Source organism: Schistosoma mansoni, chromosome 6 (assembly GCF_000237925.1).
Source record: "Schistosoma mansoni strain Puerto Rico chromosome 6, complete genome".
In the NCBI taxonomy this organism is placed as follows: Eukaryota; Metazoa; Platyhelminthes; class Trematoda; order Strigeidida; family Schistosomatidae; genus Schistosoma; species Schistosoma mansoni.
In genome coordinates, this window is record NC_031500.1 from 16,334,559 (window position 1) to 16,358,595 (window position 24,037).

General features: G+C 36.9%; 1 protein-coding gene across 1 annotated transcript in view; it reads left to right on the top strand.

Moving 5' to 3' along the window:
* Positions 1–575: 575 nt before the first annotated feature.
* Smp_131220 (tripeptidyl-peptidase II (S08 family)) overlaps positions 576–24,037 on the top strand; it is a gene marked incomplete at both ends in the record, with an annotated part of 65,770 nt that continues 42,308 nt past the window's right edge. The window contains 11 exons of the mRNA XM_018798417.1: positions 576–719; positions 3,111–3,245; positions 4,951–5,179; positions 8,387–8,453; positions 9,873–9,979; positions 11,778–12,052; positions 13,438–13,514; positions 16,363–16,490; positions 20,639–20,702; positions 20,817–20,998; positions 22,532–22,832. Of these exons, the coding sequence (XP_018653361.1) occupies positions 576–719; positions 3,111–3,245; positions 4,951–5,179; positions 8,387–8,453; positions 9,873–9,979; positions 11,778–12,052; positions 13,438–13,514; positions 16,363–16,490; positions 20,639–20,702; positions 20,817–20,998; positions 22,532–22,832 (1,709 nt within the window). The remainder of the gene's footprint in view (positions 720–3,110; positions 3,246–4,950; positions 5,180–8,386; positions 8,454–9,872; positions 9,980–11,777; positions 12,053–13,437; positions 13,515–16,362; positions 16,491–20,638; positions 20,703–20,816; positions 20,999–22,531; positions 22,833–24,037) is intronic.

Consider the following 24,037-nt stretch of genomic DNA (forward strand, 5'->3'; position numbering starts at 1 on the left):
TTGAACGCCATGTTTCTAACAAATCTTGTAATCAAACGCTGTGCAACCACTGACGTAAGGGCCAGTACATAGAGTGCAATTGGTTGATGCTCTTTGGCTGTCCATGACCTTAACGAGGATCAGTAAACAGCTCGATGTTTAGTGATCCAACAGCCGGATGGTTTGGTTAGTGGACAGTGTCGTTTCACCGGCTCAACATATGGGACCACATCTCATCACTGAGATCCGAGCGCGAAAGAACAAGTAGATAATATCTAGCTAGCCAAAAAAGTAATATAAGTTACACCTCGAAGTGTATAACTTGCAACCCAGTTTTCTATTTTTTATGGTTAGTAGTTGTTTTGGTTTGTATAAACCCTCCTAGTGAGAGTTGCTAACAGGAAATTTCCAATCTACTTCAGGAACTTGGAACTAAAGGAACAGGAGTATTACTAAGATGACAAAATTTCAGTTGTGGAGATGCAAAGCACGGGCGAATTTTGTTAGTTATTACTATAAATTGAGGTTTATATGTAGCATTGTCATTGAGTAACAGGCGTCGTTTGCACTTTTTCAAGTGATACGCTACGCCAGTGATGATTAATGCTTTTTCGAGCCTATTGCCTAAGAAACAAATTAATTCCGATATTTTTCTGAACGACCATGCTAAATGTAATGGCTGCGTTACTAGAATTGCAGTGTGGGACACGGGTATTGACCCAACAGCTGCAGGTCTACAAGTTAGTAAATAATTTTACTTGATAAGTATGTATGCTCGTGACAACATAGTCAACTACCAACTCAGGAAAAACCACCTATTTATGAAAAGGCAGCAGGAGCTTAAAATTCTCACAAACATTTTTACTATTGATGCATTCCAATTACATTGCTATTGTTTTCGACAGGAAAGTACCTCCTTTTAGGATTATTCATAAAATACTACATAAATTTCTTGTTATTTCCCTCCCATCGAATTATTCATTACTCTTGAAATCCCTTCAGTAGAAATATGTGGTGCTTCACACATAACATATAGAATGGGAGGTCGTGTGGTTGAAAAATGATTTTTTCTCTCGTCAGAATCCAGCATTTGGTTGACGTAAATAAAAACAACACAAATATTTGGATTAACTGAAACCTGTGGTAACAATATATTTATTCACATAGGCTATTGATGCCCTCAAAGCATTAAATAGCCTTTCGTAGACCTAATAAACTGATGCAGGACCTCACTAGTTTAATACCAATTATTCAACTTTACTACCTTGGGATCAACCCAAACAATTTTATCTCACTGTCCTGATGAGATGTGACAACTTAAGCTGATGTACATACCAAGATCTATGTTTCGATTGACTGACCGACTAATTCACGAATACTTTTTCAAGTTTAAAAATGGTTTTATAAACTCTTAGTATTACTTGTATATTTACTGTCCAAGAAGTTTCAACTTTAGTGTGACCTTCATAAAAATTAGTTTAATCCATCTGCTTACTTGGACGGGGTTGTTGTGCAAGTTACTGTAGTTTTTACGATACGAAATAAATTATTAAAGTAACGTGTTCATTCGATAATAATAATAATAGTAATAATAATAACAGAAATGAGAACGTATGCAGAAAAAAACAAGACAATAGGTTTAACGTCACCAATAAAAAACCAGTTAATGTGGTGCAATATTAGTGACATATTTATAAAACAGGTTAATAAAACATAAAGAACCAAAAGGAAATAATTGCAATGCAAAGAAAATGCATACAAAAATAAAGAATATGTTATAGTTCTGTGGAGCCATGAGGAAAAAAGGGTAGAGTGTATCGTGTGCAAAAATGTAGGCGTAAAGAGTTTTTCAGGCCATTCGCATACATACGAAGAAAGCAAACAAGGCAGTTTAGCTGATGAACATGTCTGCTAGAGTTGGTTATTCTTTCTGACTCAGCGGTAGAAGTTGAGATAAGTTTCTCAGAGGATTCCATTTGTTTTGAAAGTTGTCGAAAAGCTTATGATGAAGGAATGTTAATGTTACCGATTTTGGAATCATTGATGAAAGCAAGCTTAATTCTATCGATGTTAATGGTATCCTCTTTACCATGTTTGCCGACTGCGATGACTAGCTATCAAACATTCCAAATATATGATCGAGGTCATCATTTTGACGGCATACTCATACCACGAATCTCTTGCGAAAGCTCTGGTACATAACCGTGATAGATACAGCCCTCGTGAAATATGGCATCTTGTACTCATATCTCACTTTACTCCTGACATCTAATACATAAAAGGCAGTGGAAATGACGTTGAAAATGCATCATCTGGATAGCTGCTAAGTATTTTCATGTCAACTAAGGTTGACTACGACAAATTATCGACGTTACAAGTGAATGACAATGAATTACCGTAACTTAGATCATCCTTGACGACATCTTTAGTAATCGAGGAGCTAAGTTTCGGCGGTGTTAAAGTGATATTGGTCATCTCTACAGAAAAATACCGACCTCACCTGCCATAGGCGACGAAATGCATTATTTTTAAACCATACACAAAATATTGCACTCTGAAATTAAAGCTACCTTCAAGCTAGTTAGCCAACGTTGTGTTTGTCTTCACTCCAGCCGGGACATATATACATATATATGCGCCTAATTGGAACGTTCATAAGTGAATAGAAATATGCGCTAAGCGTCAGAAAGTTAAAGTTCTCTGTCACACTAGTTCTTCATTAGGTTCTTTACATCACCCCAACGCTAGATTTAAAGATATAGACATCAACATTGATTTGCGTTGATAGATTCATATGATATAATGGTCTGTAATAGTCCTGCTAGAGGGCATTTCCAACGACTCAATTTATTGGAGTCAAACGCATCTGGATGACATCTAATCATCTTATGTCTGTTGATGTAGTAGGGTGTTTAAACAGACAGTCTCGTAATAACCACACTTTATGTGTTGCATCTAGGGACGTTATCACTGAACACAAACCATACAATGTTTTACAGGTCTAAATTTTGTGTATACATATACTGTAAGGAGTTCATTATTTTACCGTTGAGTTCTACGTATGACCTGTTTTGTCACCCTTATATGAACAGACCTTGATTATTTTATGTTCATTTTGGTTAACTTCTTAGATTACGCCTGATGGAAATCGAAAAATTGTGGACATGATTGATGCTTCAGGTTCTGGAGATGTGAAAATGAAATATAAGCGATTCATTGACCAGAAGCATCGTATTATTGAAACACTGACCGGTCGTAAAGTTGAGGTATGGATTCATGTGGTTTTTTCTTTGACCTTATATAAATTCTTATTACAATCAACCTCATTTGTTTATTATTTATTTATTTAAACACATGAATATTGGTGAAATGGGGTACCGAATGCACATGCGCCACGCATGTCACTTGTTCTGTGTGTTGGGTGTGATACTTCCCGGGCGCACAAAGCAAAGCAGGTGGTTTTATTAGGAGACCACACACGGATCCTTCGAACTAAAGGTCTGATCTACAAGGCAGTGGAGCAACGTAAGGAGACGCAGTCCCATGTTAGCCGGTGACCAATAATTGGTTCATGAGCCGTTTGTTCCCTCAGGATACTGAAGCTCATGTGCACCATTGGTTTGGATTCAGGGTTTTCCAACTACCCTAGGTAAACTCTCTGTGTCCACCAACCCGGTAAAGCGCCGGACATTCGCTTTTCGTCCTCTCAATTTCGTAAACAACACTCTCATCGTGAGAAGTCAGTGAGTAAGAATTCCATGGGGGTAGCTGTATACGCATGTCCGTGTGAGAGCAGTTCGAGATGGAGAGCTGAATCTCTCCACCCTCGGCCTTACCAGGGCATTTGGGGGGCACCAACCTCATTGGCAACACAACTTACCAAATACAGAAGTCAAAGCAAACTAATGTCATCAATCGTGTAGGTTATTGTCTTAACATATTCGATTAGATTAAATACAATATCCATTACAAATTGATTTCATTTAATCAATCAGCAAAACAAAAATAGACTAGATATTTGTATGCTTTGATTTAATAGACTCTATCAGCAATTCTACAGTGAATATCAGGTCGTCTAGTAAAAAACTATTTGATTTTTTTTAACCTATAGAGTAATGAAATCTTAAAATAAGAACAGATACTAGTCAGTGACATAGGAAAAGTCCATTTAGAAAGTCAAATTCATTTATTCTTAACCCAATTGTTTAATGACCGAACCATTGACTAGGTTCAAAGGCGTTAATTTCAGGGATTATTTCAAATCAACTCATTCCTCAGGTAATTGGGTATGATACACACCGTAGGCGTGATACCTAATTAGCCGAGACCGGAATGGGTGAAGCGGGGTCGGAACCTCGGACTAACTGGCTACAAGTCGAATTCCTTAACCACTAAGACATCGCTCTGCGAGAATAAGCACTTTATATCAGTAGAGAGTATCGAACTTTTCACTTCCCTGTTTTTTCGATAGATCTTCGATTGATAAACTAATCAATGAACTTTTAACAGTGTCTTAGAAAATGTAGCTAGTTTAGTTCTCTCACTAAGCTTCATTTTTATTACTATTCATGCCCTATGTAAATTATGGTCCATTGTGAAACTTTCCATGTACTCTTTTAACACAGTTCGCTATGCAAATTAATGCTATTTCTTTAAAATGTGAAAAAACAAACAGTCATTTTCATATTCAATGGTTCCGGACTACTTTATTCGCTTTTACTACCTACATGTTATCATATTAAAAACGATTTCATTTTTATTTACCTTCCTCTAACTTTTTGTTTTCGATGTTATTCAACCACCAACCAATAGATTAGAGATTAGGAAGCAATGGATGGTTTAATCTCCATACAACACATACCTAATAATACGTCTCATTTATTGAGATGTCATTTAAGTGTGAAACATGACACAGTTTCTTATACTTGTATACATTACATTATATATATATATATATAACCTGTATTACAGATACCGAGTCATTGGAATCCTCCAGATGGCATAATACGAATTGGTGTGAAGCCAGCATCTGAACTATTCCCGAAACTTTTGATGCAACGATTACGTGGCGAAAATCGAGATAATTTCTGGCGACCATGTATTAAACGAATAGCTGCAAATTTAGCTTATGATTTGACTGAAGCTGAAGAGTATTTAAATCAGAACCTTATGTCAAATCATAACGGAAATAAAAGTTGGTGTTGTTTTTCTACACATTAATGTATTTATCTTTTACTTCAAATTATCACACATTTGAATTTTTCGTTGTATGGCAGCTAAAATGACTGTATTATTCTGGGTGCTTGTCGGAGTTTATGTATCATTGAGTATAAACTGTTTTTTTTTTAAGTCAAATGGCTGAACGTTTTTATAATACCCTTTGCTGGAACACATTCGTGTGAAATCATTGTTTTCTGGATATTTCTTTCTGCTTGTGTCACTTTGATCTGAGTAATTGAAACTTTTATGTGAATGTTTAATACATCCCTAGTTGTAACTGAAAAGTTTAAGAATAATCTCATCTTGATTCTGATATTTGGGATTTTTAAATTGACATCATCGACAAATATATCAGCAACCTATGCTTTTTAAATGTTTACACTAAAAGCGTTTTGTTAAAAGCACGCAAATCATATGATGCAGCAATGTAGACACTAAGATTTGAGCGATCAGATGTTGTTAGTTATACCTATTATATAGTTACTAATTATTATTAACCAGACGATAAAGTCTTTATAAGTCAAGTTGAATGTAAACATGAAATCTAAGAGATACGTATGCCTATCTACCAGGACTTTATTTGGAGAGTAATTACTGGGTTCTTATGTTCAAAAAATAACGACAATTACGTTGTATATGGAGACCTGATACCATTGGATTTGAATTCAAAACACTGAAGTAGCATTTCTTCCCATCTTAGATCTAAGTGACTTTGGTTCTTGCTTGTTCATATACAAAGAACTGACATTAGTCATAATAAAACAAGAATTGGTAGTTTTTGATGTAAGTTTGTTCTATGAGCTGGATGGTTTGGTCGTGGAGCTTTCATAGTCCTTCTGAACGACATCATCAGCACAAACTTCGGGTAGAAGTGAAGTGTTTGAATTTCTCCACATGTGATTCCCAACTTGTCCTGTGCACCTCGACAAAGAAATAAACAATGACAGATTTAAGGTCAATAAGAACCAATCAAGATCGAGGTGCACAGGACAAATTGTGAATCACATGTGGAGAAATTCAAACACTTAACTTCTACCCGAAGTTTGTGCTGATGATGTCGTTCAGAAAGACTATGAAAGCTCCACGACCGAACCATTCAGCTCATAGAACAAACCTACATCAAAAACTATCAATGTTGTTATATCCACTTTGACTAATAATTTAAAAACTTTTGCTTGTTTACTGTAGATATAGTGAACACATGTATTAAGTGACAGACTATACTACAGGCATCCTTCATCCCTTTTTTTACTAATACCACTAATACGTCTACTAAAAAAGTTAAATTCGAATTCTACTTATAGATAAAAAAATTATCGGAATGATTTATTCTCATTACTTTAGGTAATTTTAGAAAATTAGTTGAATCGGGTTCAACTGAATTGTCTAACAAACCGAATTTGATCAATCAGAATTTAGGTACTGTTTCACCTCAAACAAATTCTTCTGTCAACAAACATTCTGAACAGAAAAGTTCATCAGAATTCAAGCAAGATAAGTCTAGTTTGTCGCCGTCCACTGCAAAAGTAAGAAATTGTTTTTCAAAATTTTTTGCTTCCTAAATTATGGGTGTTTATTGGCTAACGAGGATATAAAGGATCTAAAGGAAATAACCTTAGTCTTTGTGAGCCACTAGTTGAGTTTTCTATCTTTTAATAATTATTATTACGCTCATTTCAGTTTATTTTCAATATCTGATCATCTTATCGTCAGATGTGGATAAACACCTTCACACACCTCGACACTTGTAAAATAAGCATTTATTGTAAGAAAATCGTATGATAGTTTAAAGTGTAGAAAACCACGTTGAAACACCAACAAATCTATTTGACTATGTAATTATTAACATGAATTACATCAGATACGGTGTTTCATTGTGCTCACTTAACTTAATAGGGTTGGATAGTACATAATACCTAAACAATTGTCTATCGGTTAAGTGCTCTGGCGCGAGACTGGTAGTTCCTGGGTTTGAATCTCGTGAGTGCGGGATCATGGATGCGCACTGCTAAGGAGTCCCATAATAGGACGAAACGGCCGTCCAGTGCTTCCAGGTCTTCCATGATAGTCTAGCTTCAATTGACTCATGATTTCAACTATGAAAAAAATGTCAATTTATCCATATGTATACAATGTATTTGTTCTTATATTTCAAAAACTCCCCCTCAACATTAAAGTGTACAGATTAGGTGACATAATGAATATAGTCTTCTCTTTTTTTATCTACGTAGTTTTTATATCTGTAGCGCAAGCATTCTTTTACAATAAGGCTCCAAAGAACTTATCTCACTATATAACTTATTTACCAAATATATGTCTGTATCTACACTGAAGTAGGTAAAGTGAGGATCGAACCTGTAAGCTACATAGTGAAACCCGGGTGCTTTAAAAACTTAGTCACAACAGTTAATTTTGTGGCTAAGACTATTTCCATTTTAATCCTTTTCTTTGATTCTTGTAATCCATTCGTGAAAATAATATTACCACCTACCTCAGAGCAGGAATTGATTAAGAGTGACGGTTGATGCTGAAAGGGACTTTACTTTGCTCATAATTTTTCACTTCATAAATGGTTTAGTATAGTAATATGTAGTCGTTTGCCTCTACTTTAAAAAAGGTTGAATATTGTCTAACAGTGGGATCTATGACGCGCGTTTCGTCCTGTCTGGAATTGTTCAGTTAGGTGTACGTGTATCTGTGTTGATGCTTACCTCAGGACTCGGGCTCATTTCTTTTCGCTTCAAATGCTAAGCAGTTACCCATTTAGTTACTGAATCCATATATCCGTCAGTTTACGTAATGGGGACAAAGTATAATTTAGTTGTAACCGAATTATTCAGTAATAGTATTTGAATACTATTCATAGCTAGGAGTCAAACGAATAAGCTGAGCATTTTATAAGCTCATATACATTTTTTTTACCATTCCGTAGGGACCGTATTCAGTATCGTCTCCGTGTAATCAAACAGCGTCTTGATATTGTGATTGTGTATTTAAATGCTTCTTTCATTTATTTTTGGAACCTTTTACGATGCTTTCAAGTAAATCGTCAATAGTAGGTCAATATTGAACTTTAAAAACGTTCTATGTTCAAACGTCATCATTGTAAAAAATTATTTATTTGATCAATTCTAGGTTCAATTAAAAAATGCTGCTCGGTGTTTGGAAGAAAGTTTAATTCTTTTAGATCAACATTATTCACCTTTGGAAATTATATACGATTGTTTTGTTTTTCATGATGGCAATGAATGGGTGTAAGTCAAATTATTAATTTTCTTCGGGAGTGATAACCATTTTTTTAAGCAGATATAGATGATAGCCATCATTGGAATCCCGGATGCGCATTTCATCCTATTTATGACTCGTCAGATGGATGTATGTGTATCCCAGAGTCGACATTCACCCCAGAAATTGAACCTAGTACCGTCTGATTCAAACTCTACTGTTAGCCGCAATCTATCTCTGCTTTTAATGCTTGTGATTTAATCACAATATCGATGCAGTCTGTACAAGATACCAAAAGAGACTGATCAATAACGTGATGGCTTTTGAAGCGAGTCCCAGGGTGAACCTCCACTGTGCGATGCAGGTATATCCAGGTGACGAGTCCCAAATAGTATGAAACGGGCATCGTGGTTTTCACTGCTAGTTACCATCCATCTTTACTTAAACTGCTTGTGACTTAATCGCACTATAGAGACACTCCGCACAGGATGCAAATATGCCAAGTCAGATGGATCAATTTCGGTTCTAAATATCAACGGAAAGATTCAAACAACTAATACAAATGAACAAACATTTTTCTTTTACCAGCTGTGAACTAAAGGAAAAAGCATAAGATTTCCTATTCAATAGGGTTGTTAAGTTCACAAAATTAAAAGGCACATCTCCTTATTGTCACTATGATATTTTTTCAATAGTATCCATGTGTTATAATTGTTTTGCTAATAAACAACCCAGCTACTCCTATTGCTTAGTATTCTTATACGGTGACACTCGACAAGACCCCAAATTCAGAACACGTTGAACAGGAACGAAATTGCATTCAAAATAACAAGGGTAGGTGAACAGCAATCAATAGTTTAAATATCGTTCATATATTTATAGTATATGCATAAGAAGCTTCTAGATGTTTCTCCAATAATTTGCCAGAGCTGATTGGTTTAGAATTAGTCAATCAGCGTGCGCCATCACGACCATGCACATAACATGCCTTAATCCGGTTTATTTCCCGCTAACACCATACATATATTTTCCCTGTGAATCATAGTTACTACAAGGCAATTAGACAGCAATATTGTAAGAGAACTTCATGGAGTTTATTTATATTCTGGGCATTTTTCTTCAACAACTCAAAAAGAAATTTATATATATACAAAATCATATTGGTAGATGTTCTTAACGTATCAATTCGTGATGAAAACCCTAACTTCTATCTCTAACTCCTAGTAAGTAGGTGGATTTTTTAAAGCCACTTTAACGTCGTTCAAGAGTCATCCATAAATTATAGTTTCATCTGCTATATTTACGACTAACTAAATGACACTTATTTCACTCAGATGATCATCCTTTAGTATGGATTGATCAAACATAGCAAAAAGAAACTTTAAATAACTAACTACTCATCACCTATTAGTATTACACGTTATTAATTTTCTGTTTTGATCTTTCAGTGCTTGTATAGATACAAGTCCATACAATCCAAATACAAAATTGTCCGATTTACCATTATTACGAGATTATACAGTTAACCATCAATATGCATCATTTGGTGAACAAAGTAAGCTATGGGTGGTTTAATTTCAAGTATACATTTTAATATACTTATTATCAGCATTGGATTGTGGCTAACTGTAGAATTTGCCCCCAAATGCCCTGGTACGGCCGAGAGTGGGGGGTGCCACCCTCTCTCTCGAAATGCTCTCACACGGCCACGCCTATACAGCCTTTGTCAGGGAAGTCCTACTCACTGCATTTTCGTGGCGGGGGTGTTGTTTATGAAATTGAGAGGACGAAAAACGAACGTCCGGAGCTTTAACCGGGTCGGTTAGTAAATTTCGATTACATTTATTATTTCGTTTCAATCGTTAAATATTAGGGTTTCTGTTATAGAATATAAGTGTTCAATAGGTTTCAACGGATATCGAGTTTAGTATGTAAAATCATTTGCGCTGTCGAATTAGAATAGAATGTTTACTTTTCGACCAACCATTTGCAGGTATGAGATCTGCTCCTCTTCCTGTCGTGTAGTATTACTATTTAATACAAAAACTGTCTGCATCAAAGGTCAGTACATAAACCTATATGATACATCAGTACAACAGCTCTGTCCAGTGTAATTAATTTGTAAATCATCGAAGTACTTACGTAGCCTCTCTGGTGAATTTGCGAATCGAGGTCATAAAAACTTTATCTTACGAAATTTAGAGTACATTAAAACTATTTCTGCTCATAATCTCGATTAATAATGGTGCTTGTTCTATCTCCTATCCTACCTTTTAAAATATCTTCAGAAATCTTCAGAAGTTAGGCCTTTCAATGATGTTATCTAGTGAGTACGGAGGGTAATGGGATTACGAGCCAGTTTTGAAGACAATTACTACTAAACGTACAGTTTAATTGTCTTGATATGATAACCATCTTTAAAATTGACTTATTATTGAATAGTGATCACTACCATATGTCTCAGATCCTTCGTAGTGCAGATCAAATTTTATTGATCAAGCTTCAATCTGGCCACTAGTGTAGGTGACTCGACATCGCGCGTACTGTGTTGAGATGCAAGATGGTGGTTGGAGATAATCGACGGGAAACTATAAACTTGGGTTTCGCGACCCGGATGGCCCAATGGTAATGTGGTGTGGGTTACGTATATCCACATAAGCAGTATATGGTGAGGGTCAGGCATAGCATGTATTTTGGCAGAAGATAGATTAGGAAAGAATAAGAATGAAGTGCAATCGGTATGAAAATTTATGAACAATAAGATCAGAGAAGATGGACTGATATTTACAGAAGGAACAATGGATTGTTATTTTGCAAAATAACTGTTTCATGTATGGTTATCAGATTTTAGTGAGATAGTTTGTAATTTGTGCTTAAATACATTAGATTGTCCTCAACTCGTGTTCTGTTCACTACAGTAACATCTCTGGCTGTGAAGCTGGGTGATACAAGATCGAATTTACCAGGGAGCATCAGTGCCCTCTAGATTACAGGTACACCTTGCTGATGAGTGCTTAATATCACAAAACCTAGGTCCAGGGTTTCCTGTTGACTACCTTCAACCAGCACCTTACATCACAAAAACCGTTCAATATTATCATATGTATATATATATATATATAGCCTCACACGATCTCTATAGCACTCAAAATTTCCATGTGTAAGACGCTATTTACATTTTATACTTAAGGAGGAAATTCATGGTGGACAACACCGTTACTATCGGAAAATGATCAGCTCAGTTCACGGATTTATCATAATTGGTCCTGTTAGTTTTTGTTGCACCGAATCCGTTATTTCTTTTCCAAAAATATGCAAAATTCCTTAAGTCCTTTTTAAATTTTGTTTTAAAGCCCAACTTTATTATACAGTGAAAATTTTTGACAATGGAAAGTTACTACAGATTGTTACAAATAACAGTAGTCATGGCACTCATGTTGCAGCGATTGCCTCAGCGTATTTTCCCAATCATCATTCAGAAACTTCATCTCCTAGTAGTGGAACTGTTACTAATTCTACCATGTTGTGTGATCGTGATGGAGTTGCACCTGGTGCACAAATTGTAAGCATTAAAATTTCAGACAGTCGTTTAGGTCCAATGGAAACAGGAATTAGTTTATTACGTGCCGTGAGTTATTGATGATATAATTTTTTCTGCATATGTACTAGTATGAAAGATTAGTTTGGATAGAGGTTATTTTGCTCATCGGCACAGTCTTATGGAAGCAGAACTATGATGTATGGATTTTCTGTTAAAGTATTCAGTTAATCGGATTCGTTTAGTAAGATTTAAAGTGCTATCGTTTTGATAATCGGGCATACTAAATTAGTACTCTGCCATTGAGGAAGTTTCATTTAATCCTAACTAGTCCATTCATTATGGTACTAGCTAATAACTAACAGTTATTATACAATTCACACACAAGCTTTTGTTGTTTACATTCGCGTCTGCATATATTTTTAACCTGCTAATTGAAAACCTAATTCTGTCTGCTGTCTTAATGGGTGAAAACTTGGCCACTGGTTTTCAAATTAAACACCCATAGTTGAAGCTAGTTTTTCTCTATCATGATGTTTCAACGATATTTATACAACGAAACGCTTTAAAGGACGGATATTTTGTAACAGAGTATTTAATATCATGAAAAAGTGCCAACATGATACAGCTACTTTGTATGTATATTTTATCCATGATTTTGGATGAGATTTAGTTAATTAACACATTGAACGTTAGTCGAGCGTAAGGTAGCAGAGAATTGAGAACGTGTTTTAGCATTCCAACATTTCACAGGAAAAAATGTCTCAATGAGTTGACTTAGTAGTTAAAACATTCGACTTTTGTTCATTCGGACGCGATTACGAACTCTGTCTCATCTGTATTCGCTTGTTCGGTTGTGTCGTAGCAATTATGACCTTAATATAAACAATGTGTACCAAAGGCATGTGTATAAAACACAGTTTGAAGCCTCAACTGTGGCTGAAAGTGTCCTAAAACACATCAGTGAATAAACAAATAAATGATGTATTTCTAAAAGCGTAAACTTATGGAGTAAACAAACTCTTTGTTTTCACTGACGTGGCAATTAATTATTAGATAACTTTTTTCACAGATTGACATTAATTAGGGTATCACGATAAACCAAAAATAGTGACCGCGCATTCTGTTCCAATATGGGACTTCTCGCTCACGAAGTCAGACCGTTAGTCCTCGCGACGAACGCTCAACTTTTGATTTACATTCCAATCCCCAACCAATTCGTTACATGGCATGATTTCTATCTGAGGTCACCATAAATAATTATGGTACTTCTAAGCCGATGCAGCTCAACCTTCACGACTTCTTCCTAGAACCTGTAGAACTCTAAGCAATTCACTGGTGAGCATATGACTATATTAAATTCGTCTCCATATAACTTTAAAACAAAATAATAACTTCATTCTGTGTTGACAGTCGTCCATGCATATTGATTGATAGTTTAGCATATACTTATACATACCTTATAATTCATTTAGATCCGATGGACAATTGAACTAAAGTGTGATATTGTAAATTACAGTTTTGGTGAACAAGCAATTTGGCCAAATATTGGGTATGTTATGTTATTATTATTATGTTTTTTTATCATTGATTTGTAGGTGTATTTTTCATATTTCCACGGTGAAAAAGCTTATCGGTTTCCTACATTGTGGTCAGTATATTTTGAAATCCAACACTTTTTGTCATGTTTTGTAATGTTATGGTCTTACTTCCCCATATCGCTCAGTTGCACTGAGTCAGTCAGTCAGCTACAACGTAGGACCAGGCATATTTATGCATCGGTCCAAGTTGCCATACCCCACTCATTAGCACAACAAGATGAACACCGAATTCATAGAAGTAGTTAATTTAGTGGTGGTAGTATATAAAAGATAGGTTGTATATAAGGATATAGTATAGGAAGGAAGAAAGTTATGAAGCAACTTCAATCTCAAGGTTTAAGGGAAGATAATGAGTGTATACACCTACGCCATTGTGATCGATTTTGAGCCATGTCACATAGAGTCTTCAACCATTGGTTACGATAGTCACGCGGACCCCAAAGTTGCACCTTAAAACATTGAAAGATGAACACATTTTTAGCTGATAATTAACGAACTGATAAGATTGTATATGTCGTTTAGAAACCTAGTTTATCGATTTGTTGTTGATACATTTTTGTACATTGGTCCAAATCTCTATACTACATTAGCACAACGAGATAAAATTATCAAGACTAATTCCGGAATAATAGAAGTACTAACAGCATTGAGAATAGTAAAAAAGACTAGTAGGTAAAGAGAAGAAAGTTCTATGGTATTTCTCCCTACTCCTCTACTATTTGTGGCCGTGTTTCACACCTATAAAGTAGAGCAAATCAAACTGATTTGCTGTAAACTTGTCCTTTGGTTGGCAGATGGATATCTAGTTAAACGCTAACCGGGCTTTCTGAATCCGTGCCCATATTTAGTCAGATGCTCGCTCATCAAGGCTGATGAGATTCCAAAGATAAGTGAAGCATTCAACGCACTCAACTACTTCATTTCTTATCATTAATCCAAACGCTGATGCAGACCAGTCCTGAAGCAACATTCCGCATTTGGGGGGGGGTAGAGAAAATTGCATCCCAAACATCCTTACGTTGTTGTTTGAGATGATTAAAAGACTTCATTTTGTTAATGTCTTCACCAAACAGGATTATATCATGTACATATTCAAAGTCAACGAGTTTCTTGGTAGAACACCGATTTCTGATAAGTGAGATGTCGAAATCTGTGATGGAGTTAAATGAAAGCAGTGAAAGTGGAAAGCCTTGACGAACATCACTTGAGATCGACAATTCTGATGACAATTCGCCATAAGCTTTAACCTAACTAGTAGTGGTCTAATAGAAAGTTTGTACAAGGGTAGTGAACTGTTTTGATACGATTCGACAAGAAATATATTTATATATTTAGCTATCAGCTTTCATAATTTCCTACCATAAAAATATCATACACTCAGTAGTTTACTATATCAAATTGTAAAATAACAACCAGAATATAAACAAAAGAATGACAAGAACTCATTTTTACCCCATTAGTTTGAATTGGATGAGTAGGTAAGATTTCTCAAAGTCAGCCTTAGAATCCTCCAAGGTCATCCCTATACTTTAATTCCACTAATGTAATCATTCCAGGTTTTCCATGATGGTCTAGCTTTAATTGACTCATGATCTCAACTATATAAAATTACTAAAATCTCCACAAAACCTCCTTCTGATATTCTATGTTTTGTTGAATAAATTCTTCATTTGATCTTATTTATATTTTAGGATTATGGTTAACAATGAAAGCTGAAGTGTAAATTTCGTCCGATTTGTAAACTATCACCTTAGTGATCTGCTTGGATTCTAGTATCGTTGTTCACATTAAAACTTGAAGACATTATTGTATGCTTCAAACTTCAATTGATTATTCACTACGCTACTGCATCTGCATTGAGAAATGCAGGCACATTTAACTGACAAATCACGAATAGGATGTGTCATATGCCTTAGATTTCACTGTTAACCATAATCCAGAAAGATGATAAAACTTTTACTTATGGGTAATATTGAGACATCTCTGATGAAGGTGAACATATGCAAACAGAAACTGATCAAAAGCGTTCTTGAGTATTAACTACGGGAAAATATAAACCCTTGGAAATCCTCAGCTGGTTGTTGATCACTGCAAAGTTTTTCAACATTTAGACCATAATCTGTAAAAAGGGGTATTTTTCAATCGGGATTTTTAAATTACACACATAATGTTAAACCGACCACCTTTAGACTCCCATTCTTAATAGTTGGTTCTTACATACACCTCAAAATTTCGTATAAATACTTAAGCGTTTCTGAGTGTATGATTGTTAATTAGAGATGCAATAAACTTTTTGGGTTCTCTTGACCTTTTCAACCTGTAGAGGCTGGATTAAACAGTGAGGGAAATGTAAGGTTTTTTTTACAGGGAATCTATGTTATTACGTCCAGTTTCGTATCCTGTCATAGGATTACCATGTAACATTGGTTAACCGTTGTTATTATGTATGTTTTGCCTCAACAAGACAGATGTACTGTAAAACCAATCGTTACATTTAAGTATGGGTGAAATATGTGCATTTTATACGTAATAATTCGTAAACAGTTTCAATGACGCTATTGGTTCATCGGTTTAAGTAAACAACTTTTATGCAAAATGCTCTACCCTTCTGATTCTTAAAGTCTGGTCAACCAGTTAGTACCACTTGTTTAACTCATACTGACCAAAGATATTAAAATCGATTCAGTTTGTGAATTATGTTTGAATTTCGTCCTAATTAAAGCAATACACTGTAATAAAAGAGTTTCCTATTGTTCCCCTTGTTCTTTTTGTTAAAAAACACTCATTTCTCCTCAACAGACGTATCTCAAAGTATTTGAATCGAATGATTCATAAATATGGTATCATTATGGTTGCAAGCGGTGGGAATAACGGACCTAGTTTGGGTTCATTAAGTTGTCCAGGTGGTACAGTTCAAGGTGTAATTGGTAAGTTTTTGTAGTATATCTCTCTTTCTTACATTTCTGCTCTTGTTATACTATATCTACTAGTCTTCAGCTAAAAAAATTGACAGTAAAGAGTTGTGGAGGTTGTTGAATCTCATTTCACTCATGAATCGATCTAAGTTAGATCACCACTGGAAACTTGGAATCAGCGGATGACCGTTTCTTCCGAATATCTGGGCCCTGCTCTCCTGGTTCTCACGTCTTCCATTGACCTTGTGGATTTTTTACTGATGCAAATATGATCTATCTGGTTCTTCGTGTTGTGATCTGATGAGACCTGTGTAACTTTGTGTATGTGTTTGTGGGGTAATATAGTGCCGCCTATAACCAATTTGTTGAATGGATATGGATTTGCAAATCTGTCACCATTTTCGATTTTTCTCCCAGTCAGTCCATGTCGTCCCATGATATCTACATATCGGGTGTTGTCCATTCCGACTTTTGCGTTTAGGTCTCCCATCAGTATGGTCAGGTTCTTTCCTGGGCACTACTCTAAAAGCGACTGCAGCCCCTCATAAACTGACCATTATCGTCGTCGTTGCTATCATTTGTGTGTGCATAATATTGGATAACATTCACTGTGATTCCCCCATTCTTTTTTTGAAGGATGCTTTGATGATCCTGGGTCCATGAGATTCCCACCAAAAAAGTGCATTTCGTGATTCTTTTGACAAAATCAGAGCAACTCCCTCAGTGTATGGAGCAATTTGTGTGACATTAGTTTAGATTTTCCCAGTCAAACTCTTCTTCTACTAGCATTTCTAAACTCAAAATAATGAACTCATTATAAATACACAACCAACTTTCCCGTCTTTTTACATTTATCCAGTTTACTGTTGGTCTAGTAACGTAACTCATTCTTTCTTGTGTAATCTCCGAAGTTTACTGTTTCATCTTAGTAATTGACTTTAAAGATAGTGTAAATGATTTGTCAATTATAAATTTATGTAACTAAATTTATATCCTACCTTTTGCTCGACCGTAGTATCAGCTACCTTGATATGGTAGTCAAACAGATTTGAATGTTAGTGGTCCTCAGAAAGACGAAGACTTCATTGATTGATAAACTTGGAAATCCATTGATAACTATTAATATGTGTGGGATTTACGATAATTGTTCAGTTTAAGATTAGTTTGCGTCACAGCTTACTTACTTACTTACGCCTGTTACCCCTCGTCGAGGGGTATAGGCCGCTCACCAGCATTCTCCATCCAACTCTGTCCTGAGCCTTCCTTTCCAGTTCTTTCCAGTTGCTATTCATCCTTTTCATATCGGCTTCTATTTCCCGGCGTAGTGTGTTCTTTGGCCTTCCTCTTTTTCGCTTCCCTTCCGGATTCCAAGTTAGGGATTGAGTCGTGATGCACATTGGTGATTTCCTTAATGTATGTCCGATCCACTTCCAACGTCTTTTCCTAATTTCCTCTTCAGCTGGAAGCTGGTTTGTCCTCTCCCACAAAACGCTGTTGCTGATAGTATCCGGCCAATGGATGTTGAGTATTTTGCGTAGACAACTGTTTATAAATACTTGTACCTTCCTGATGATGGCCGTAGTAGTTCTCCACGTTTCAGCTCCATACAGTAGGACTGACTTGACGTTCGTATTAAAGATTCTGACCTTGAAATTGGTTGAGAGTTGTTTTGAGTTCCATATGTTCTTCAATTGTAAAAATGCTGCCCTTGCTTTGCCAATCCTCGCCTTTACATCTGCATCCGATCCTCCTTGTTTATCAACGATGCTCCCCAGGTACTTGTATGTTTCCACCTCTTCCAGAGTTTCGCCATCAAGTGTGATTGGGTTGGTGTTCTCCGTGTTGCATTTGAGAATCTTGCTTTTTCCTTTGTGAATGTGGAGGCCTATCGATGCGGAGGCTGCTGCTACATTTGCTGTCTTCATCTGCATTTGTTCGTGTGTATGAGAGAGGAGGGCTAGGTCATCTGCGAAGTCCAAATCATCTAATTGATTCTGAGCTGTCCATTGTATTCCGTATTTCCCTTCAGATGTCGAATTCTTCATAATCCAGTCAATCACTAGAAGGAAGAGGAATGGGGAGAGTAGACAGCCTTGTCTGACTCCGGTCCTTACTGGAAATGCATCTGTCAGCTGTCCTCCATGCATGACTTTGCACTGTAGTCCATCGTATGAGTTTTGGATAATGTTGACAATCTTTTCAGGAACTCCATAGTGTCGAAGAAGTTTCCATAATGTTTTCCTGTCCACGCTGTCAAACGCCTTCTCATAGTCAATGAAGTTGACGTATAGTGATGAGTTCCACTCAACTGATTGTTCGACGATGATCCGTAGTGTCGCAATCTGGTCTGTGCACGACCTATCCTTACGGAATCCAGCCTGTTGGTCCCTAAGTTCGGCGTCTACTGCGTCTTTCATCCGATTCTGCAGCACTCTGTTGAAAACTTTTCCTGGTACTGATAACAAACTGATACCTCTGTAGTTTTCACATTTGCTCAGATCTCCTTTCTTTGGTATCTTGATGAGATATCCTTCTTTCCGGTCCATTGGCACTTGTTCCTCTTCCCAAATCTTCTTGAATAGAAGGTGAAGCATGTTTGCAGTTGTTTCAATGTCTGACTTCAGTGCTTCTGCTGGTATATTGTCAGGTCCTGCCGCCTTCCCACTTTTGATTTGTCTGATGGCCATCTTGACTTCTTCGATCGTTGGTGGAGTGACATCTATTGGAAGGTCAGTGTGTGCTGCTTCGATGTTCGGTGGGTTCAATGGGGCTGGTCTATTCAGCAGTTCCTCGAAGTATTCTGCCCATCTTTCCCTCTGTTCTTGAGTCTCAGTGATTGTCTTTCCTTCTTTGTCCTTGACTGGTCTCTCTGGTTTGCTATATCTCCCTGCCAATTTCTTCGTTGTATCACATAGTTGTCTCATATTCCCTTCTCTGGCAGCTTTTTCCGCCGTCGTTGCTAGTTCTCCCATGTATTTCTGCTTGTCGGCTTCAATGCTTTTCTTCACTTCCCTGTTTGCTTCTGCGTAGTCTGCTTGTGCTTTGACTTTCTCTGCTCGTGTTCGGCTGTTGTTAATTGCTAGTTTCTTGTTCTCTCCCCACTTTTATTCCTCTCTCCTAATCCATGTCGTCCAATTACATCTTCATATCCTGTGTTGTCCACTACAACTTTAGCATTTAGATCTCCCATCAGGATGGTCAGGTCCTTTCGTGAGCACTTCTCTATAATTGATTGCAGCCTTTCATAGAACTGATCTTTATCATCGTCGTTGCTATCATTGGTGGGTGCATAACATTGGATAACGTTCATTGTGATCCCTTGCTTCTTTGTTCTGAATGATGCTTTGATTATCCTGGGTCCATGAGATTCCCATCCCACAAGTGCATTTCGTGCTTCTTTGGACAGAATTAGAGCAACTCCCTGAGTGTGTGGAGCATTTTCCCCTTCGTGACCGGAGTACAGCAGCATCTCTCCTGTACCCAGCCTTTGTTGTCCAGTTTGTGTCCAATGGGTTTCGCTGATTCCGAGTACTCCCAAGTTGTATCTCCTCATTTCCATTGCTATTTGGCTGGTCTTTCCTGTCTCCCACATTGTCCGGACGTTCGATGTACCTATAAAGAGTGTTTCTCTGGTTGTTAGAAGGTGCATCGGTCTCGTGACTTCCGAAGAATTTCGGCTTTCATCATGAGACGTCATAATTATTCCTTCAACTCCCAGGGCAGAGTTTAAATGGTTTGAATTATTTCTTCTGGTTAGCGTTTTTTTTAGCGAGTTAGCTTTTCTACGGGATGGGGTCGCTAACCCCATGCCCAACCCTCCTCCTTTACCCGGGCTTGGAACCGGCAGTAACTCTAGAAGAGCTACAGGCGGAGTTTGCGTCACAGCTTAGCATTTAATTATAAAACGAACTACTATAAACCTGGAGGCACTAAAGAACTATTTCCTTCCCAGCAACACCGGCCTACGACTCTTAAATGGAATTAAACCCAGGACATTTTTAGACCATCACAGTGACCACATTACCTTCAAATATTTAAGTCTAAATTTTTAATTTTACATAATATCAACCTGAAGTAATTCCCTAAAAATTACGAATTTCGAAACTTTTAATATCACTAAAAAAAGAAATTAGCTTACCTCTTTAATCTTTTCATTACAGGTGTTGCACCCTTAGTATTTCCTGACATGATGCATTATCTATATTGCCAACCAAGTGATTCATCGTTTGATTACAACTGTTTATATAATAAGTTTTGTGATAATGATTCTCCATCAAACTACCAATCGGAGAATGTATATTCAACTTCTCGGAATTCTGTGAATCATTCTCGTCTTAGTGAAAATGCTAAACCAACTGCTTATAATTGGGGTAGTCGTGGTCCAGCATTTGATGGGGCTTTAGGTATATGTGTTGCTGCTCCCGGTGGTGCTAATACGTCTATAGCTAGTTGGCAATTAAAACCAGCCAGTGTTCTGAGTGGAAGTTCAATGAGTGCACCCATGGTTACCGGTGGAATTAGTGAGTACTTTTTGTAAATTAACAACTGCATAAATGTAGTAATTGTGTTAATTATAAAAGGTATCTATATTATTTTATTACGAGATAAACTTGTTTCAAATATCCTCATCATATTTTGTGGTATCACTTTTGTATGGATTAAACTTTTGCATACATCTAGGTTGTATATCAACTCAGCCCCCAAATGCCCTGGTACAGCCGAGAGTGGGGAGAGTCCGCTCACCCCTCAACATGCTCTCACATGACCACGCGTATTTAGCCTCTGACAGGGAAGTCCTACTCACTGCCTTCTCGTGACGGGGTTGTTGTTTACGAAATTCAGAGGACAAAAAGCGCACGTCCGGCGCTTTAACCGGGTTGGTGGACACGGCAAGTCCACCTAAGGGAGTTGGAAAACCTTGATTCCAAACCAATGGTGCACATGGGCTCCGGTATCTTGAAACAAGTGGCGTATGAATCAATCGTTGGTCACTGGCTACCATGGGACTACATCTCACGATGCTCCACTTCCTTGTGGATTAGACCTTTAGGTCAAAGGCTCCGTGTGTGGTCCCCTAAGAAAACCACTTGTTTCAGTTTGGGCACCTGTGCAGTATCACAGCCCTCACACAAATCAAAGGAGATTTGTGCGGTGCATATGTATCTGGTGCTTTCTTGTACCAATATTTATATGTTTAAATAAATGTATCTAATACTTCCATATCAACTCGGTAACTTTATAGTGCCACAAATATATATATTTATGATGCCATTCCTAATACATACAACGCAACCCTATACCACTTAATCTCTGGAAAACTAATAGATATATTGTGAAGTGAATTAATGCTTAAAACACTCAATTTCTAGTAAATTATCCTCAATTTTAAACCCAATTCTTCCTGGATCTGATTTCTAATGGAGCTGTAGGTATGTACTGTAGAGATGTCCCATTCTACAATGAACGTCAAAGTTCACTTAATAATTATCTACTTCATTTGTATTTGTTGTTTAAATTATCCCGTTGATATTTAGGACTGAAATTGATCATTCTCATTTGGTAAGTATGCATCCTACACTGATTGTTTCGATATTGCCAATATGCCTTAAATATTTTGAGCAAACATAGATGACAGATAGCAGGGGTATCCACGATGCCCGTTTGTCCTATTTTGGACTCGTCAACTCGATGCACCTGCATCCCAGAGTTGATGTTTACTCCTGGATTCGAACTCGGTACTTTTCGAACCAAATACCACACGAGTTATCCACTTAACCACTAGCTTGAGCAATCGGATGAATTTTAATTCATTTTTATTCGTTGTTTGGATCTTCTCACTGATGTTTAAGCACATCCATCTGACGTGTCTTAAATTGAACCAAGCGTATGCCTGAGATTCCACTGCTAGCCACTGTTGATCTCTGCTTAAAATAATAATCTCCGTCTCCTTGTTACCCCAGGGTCTCTCTCTCTCTCTCTCTATATATATATATATATATATATATATATATATATATCGAAAGTTCATATGACACTTGCATCCTTGTTTATAGGCCTTATACTCTCCGGATTGCGTCATCGATATACGTGTTCTGAGAGTCAACGGTTGAAAATCCCATCATCACTTATTTATAGATGCTTAATGAATACTTGTAAATCATTTGAACATTTATCTTATTTGGATCAAGGTTATGGTTTGATGCAAGTAGACAGAGCCTTCTGTTATGTAGATCGTCTCATACATAAATTATATGAACGAAATAAAGAAATAACTAATCTGTGTACAGATTTCAAGAATGTAAATGGTGTTGATCATGTTGACGATATATCCTCGCCATCATCTAATGTTGAAAAGTAAGTTAACATTATTCAATTCAATTCATATTTATAGATGTATCCTAAGTCTTGTGGTTCATGATGGACAATACTTTTAGAATAATGCTTCATTCTATGAACTGGACGACTACTGAATTCTTAGGCTTTCATTGTCATTCTGAACAATGAAGTTGGATAGATTATAAATAGGTACCGATAAATTTGTGCTTGGGGTTTATGATATAATCCAATGATTAATGGCGGAATACAATGAATATTGATGGTAAACTCGTGATTGCGTTGGTCAAAAATGCCTATTATTATTAGTATTATTATTATTATTATTATTTTCTTACAGTGTCAGATTTGTTTAATGCAGTTGTTAGGAAACGGGTACTAGATAAAGATGGCAAATCGATTGATGAAGTAGTGAAACTTCACCAGCTATGATGGCTGGGACACGTGTTACGTTTTCCCAACCACCGACCTCCTCGACGTGCAATGTTTTATGGTGTAAGAGTAGGTTGGAAGAAAGCTAGGAGCGGTCAGACCAAAACGTGGCACCAATCCATGAAGTCACTGACAATTGGACTGAGTCATGTACGTAGGTGTAGACTACCTGGTTGGGATTCGGGAGATGATAGCAATCGATGGTTAGAGACGTTGAATGACATGGCTGAAAATCGTTTGTAGTGGCGAAGGTGCATCCACTCTTTGTGTTCTACCAAATTCTAATCTTCCGAATTCTTCATGTCTCCATCTTTTTTTCTCTTTCCAAATTTATTTCACTGGATTATACTTCTGCAATAACATCTTCAAGCCGTAATCTTTCAAATTACTGCTTATACTCTTACTACTTCTACCACTATGAGATTTGAATCGACAACTGCACCTCTGTGCTAATATGGTATGGCAACTTGAACTGATGTAGGTACGTACGAAGTTCTACGTTGTGACTGACTGACTGCCCAAGCATGGGTTCGGCAAAACCATGTCGTGTTCAAGACAGTTATCCACTTCAGACAGTGGATGAAGGTTGAGCAATATTGTGAATCGATTGAAGCTAGACATTAACACTGTTGGATACCGGCTCAGTGGTCTATAGGTTAAGCGTTTACGTTCGAGACCGAAAGTTCTGGGTTTAACTTTCACATTTGCGGTCGGTGACGCTCGCTGACAAGAAGTTCCATGCGAAAACCAAACAGTCTTTCAGTGCTCCTAGGTTTTCAATGGTAATCTAAGTA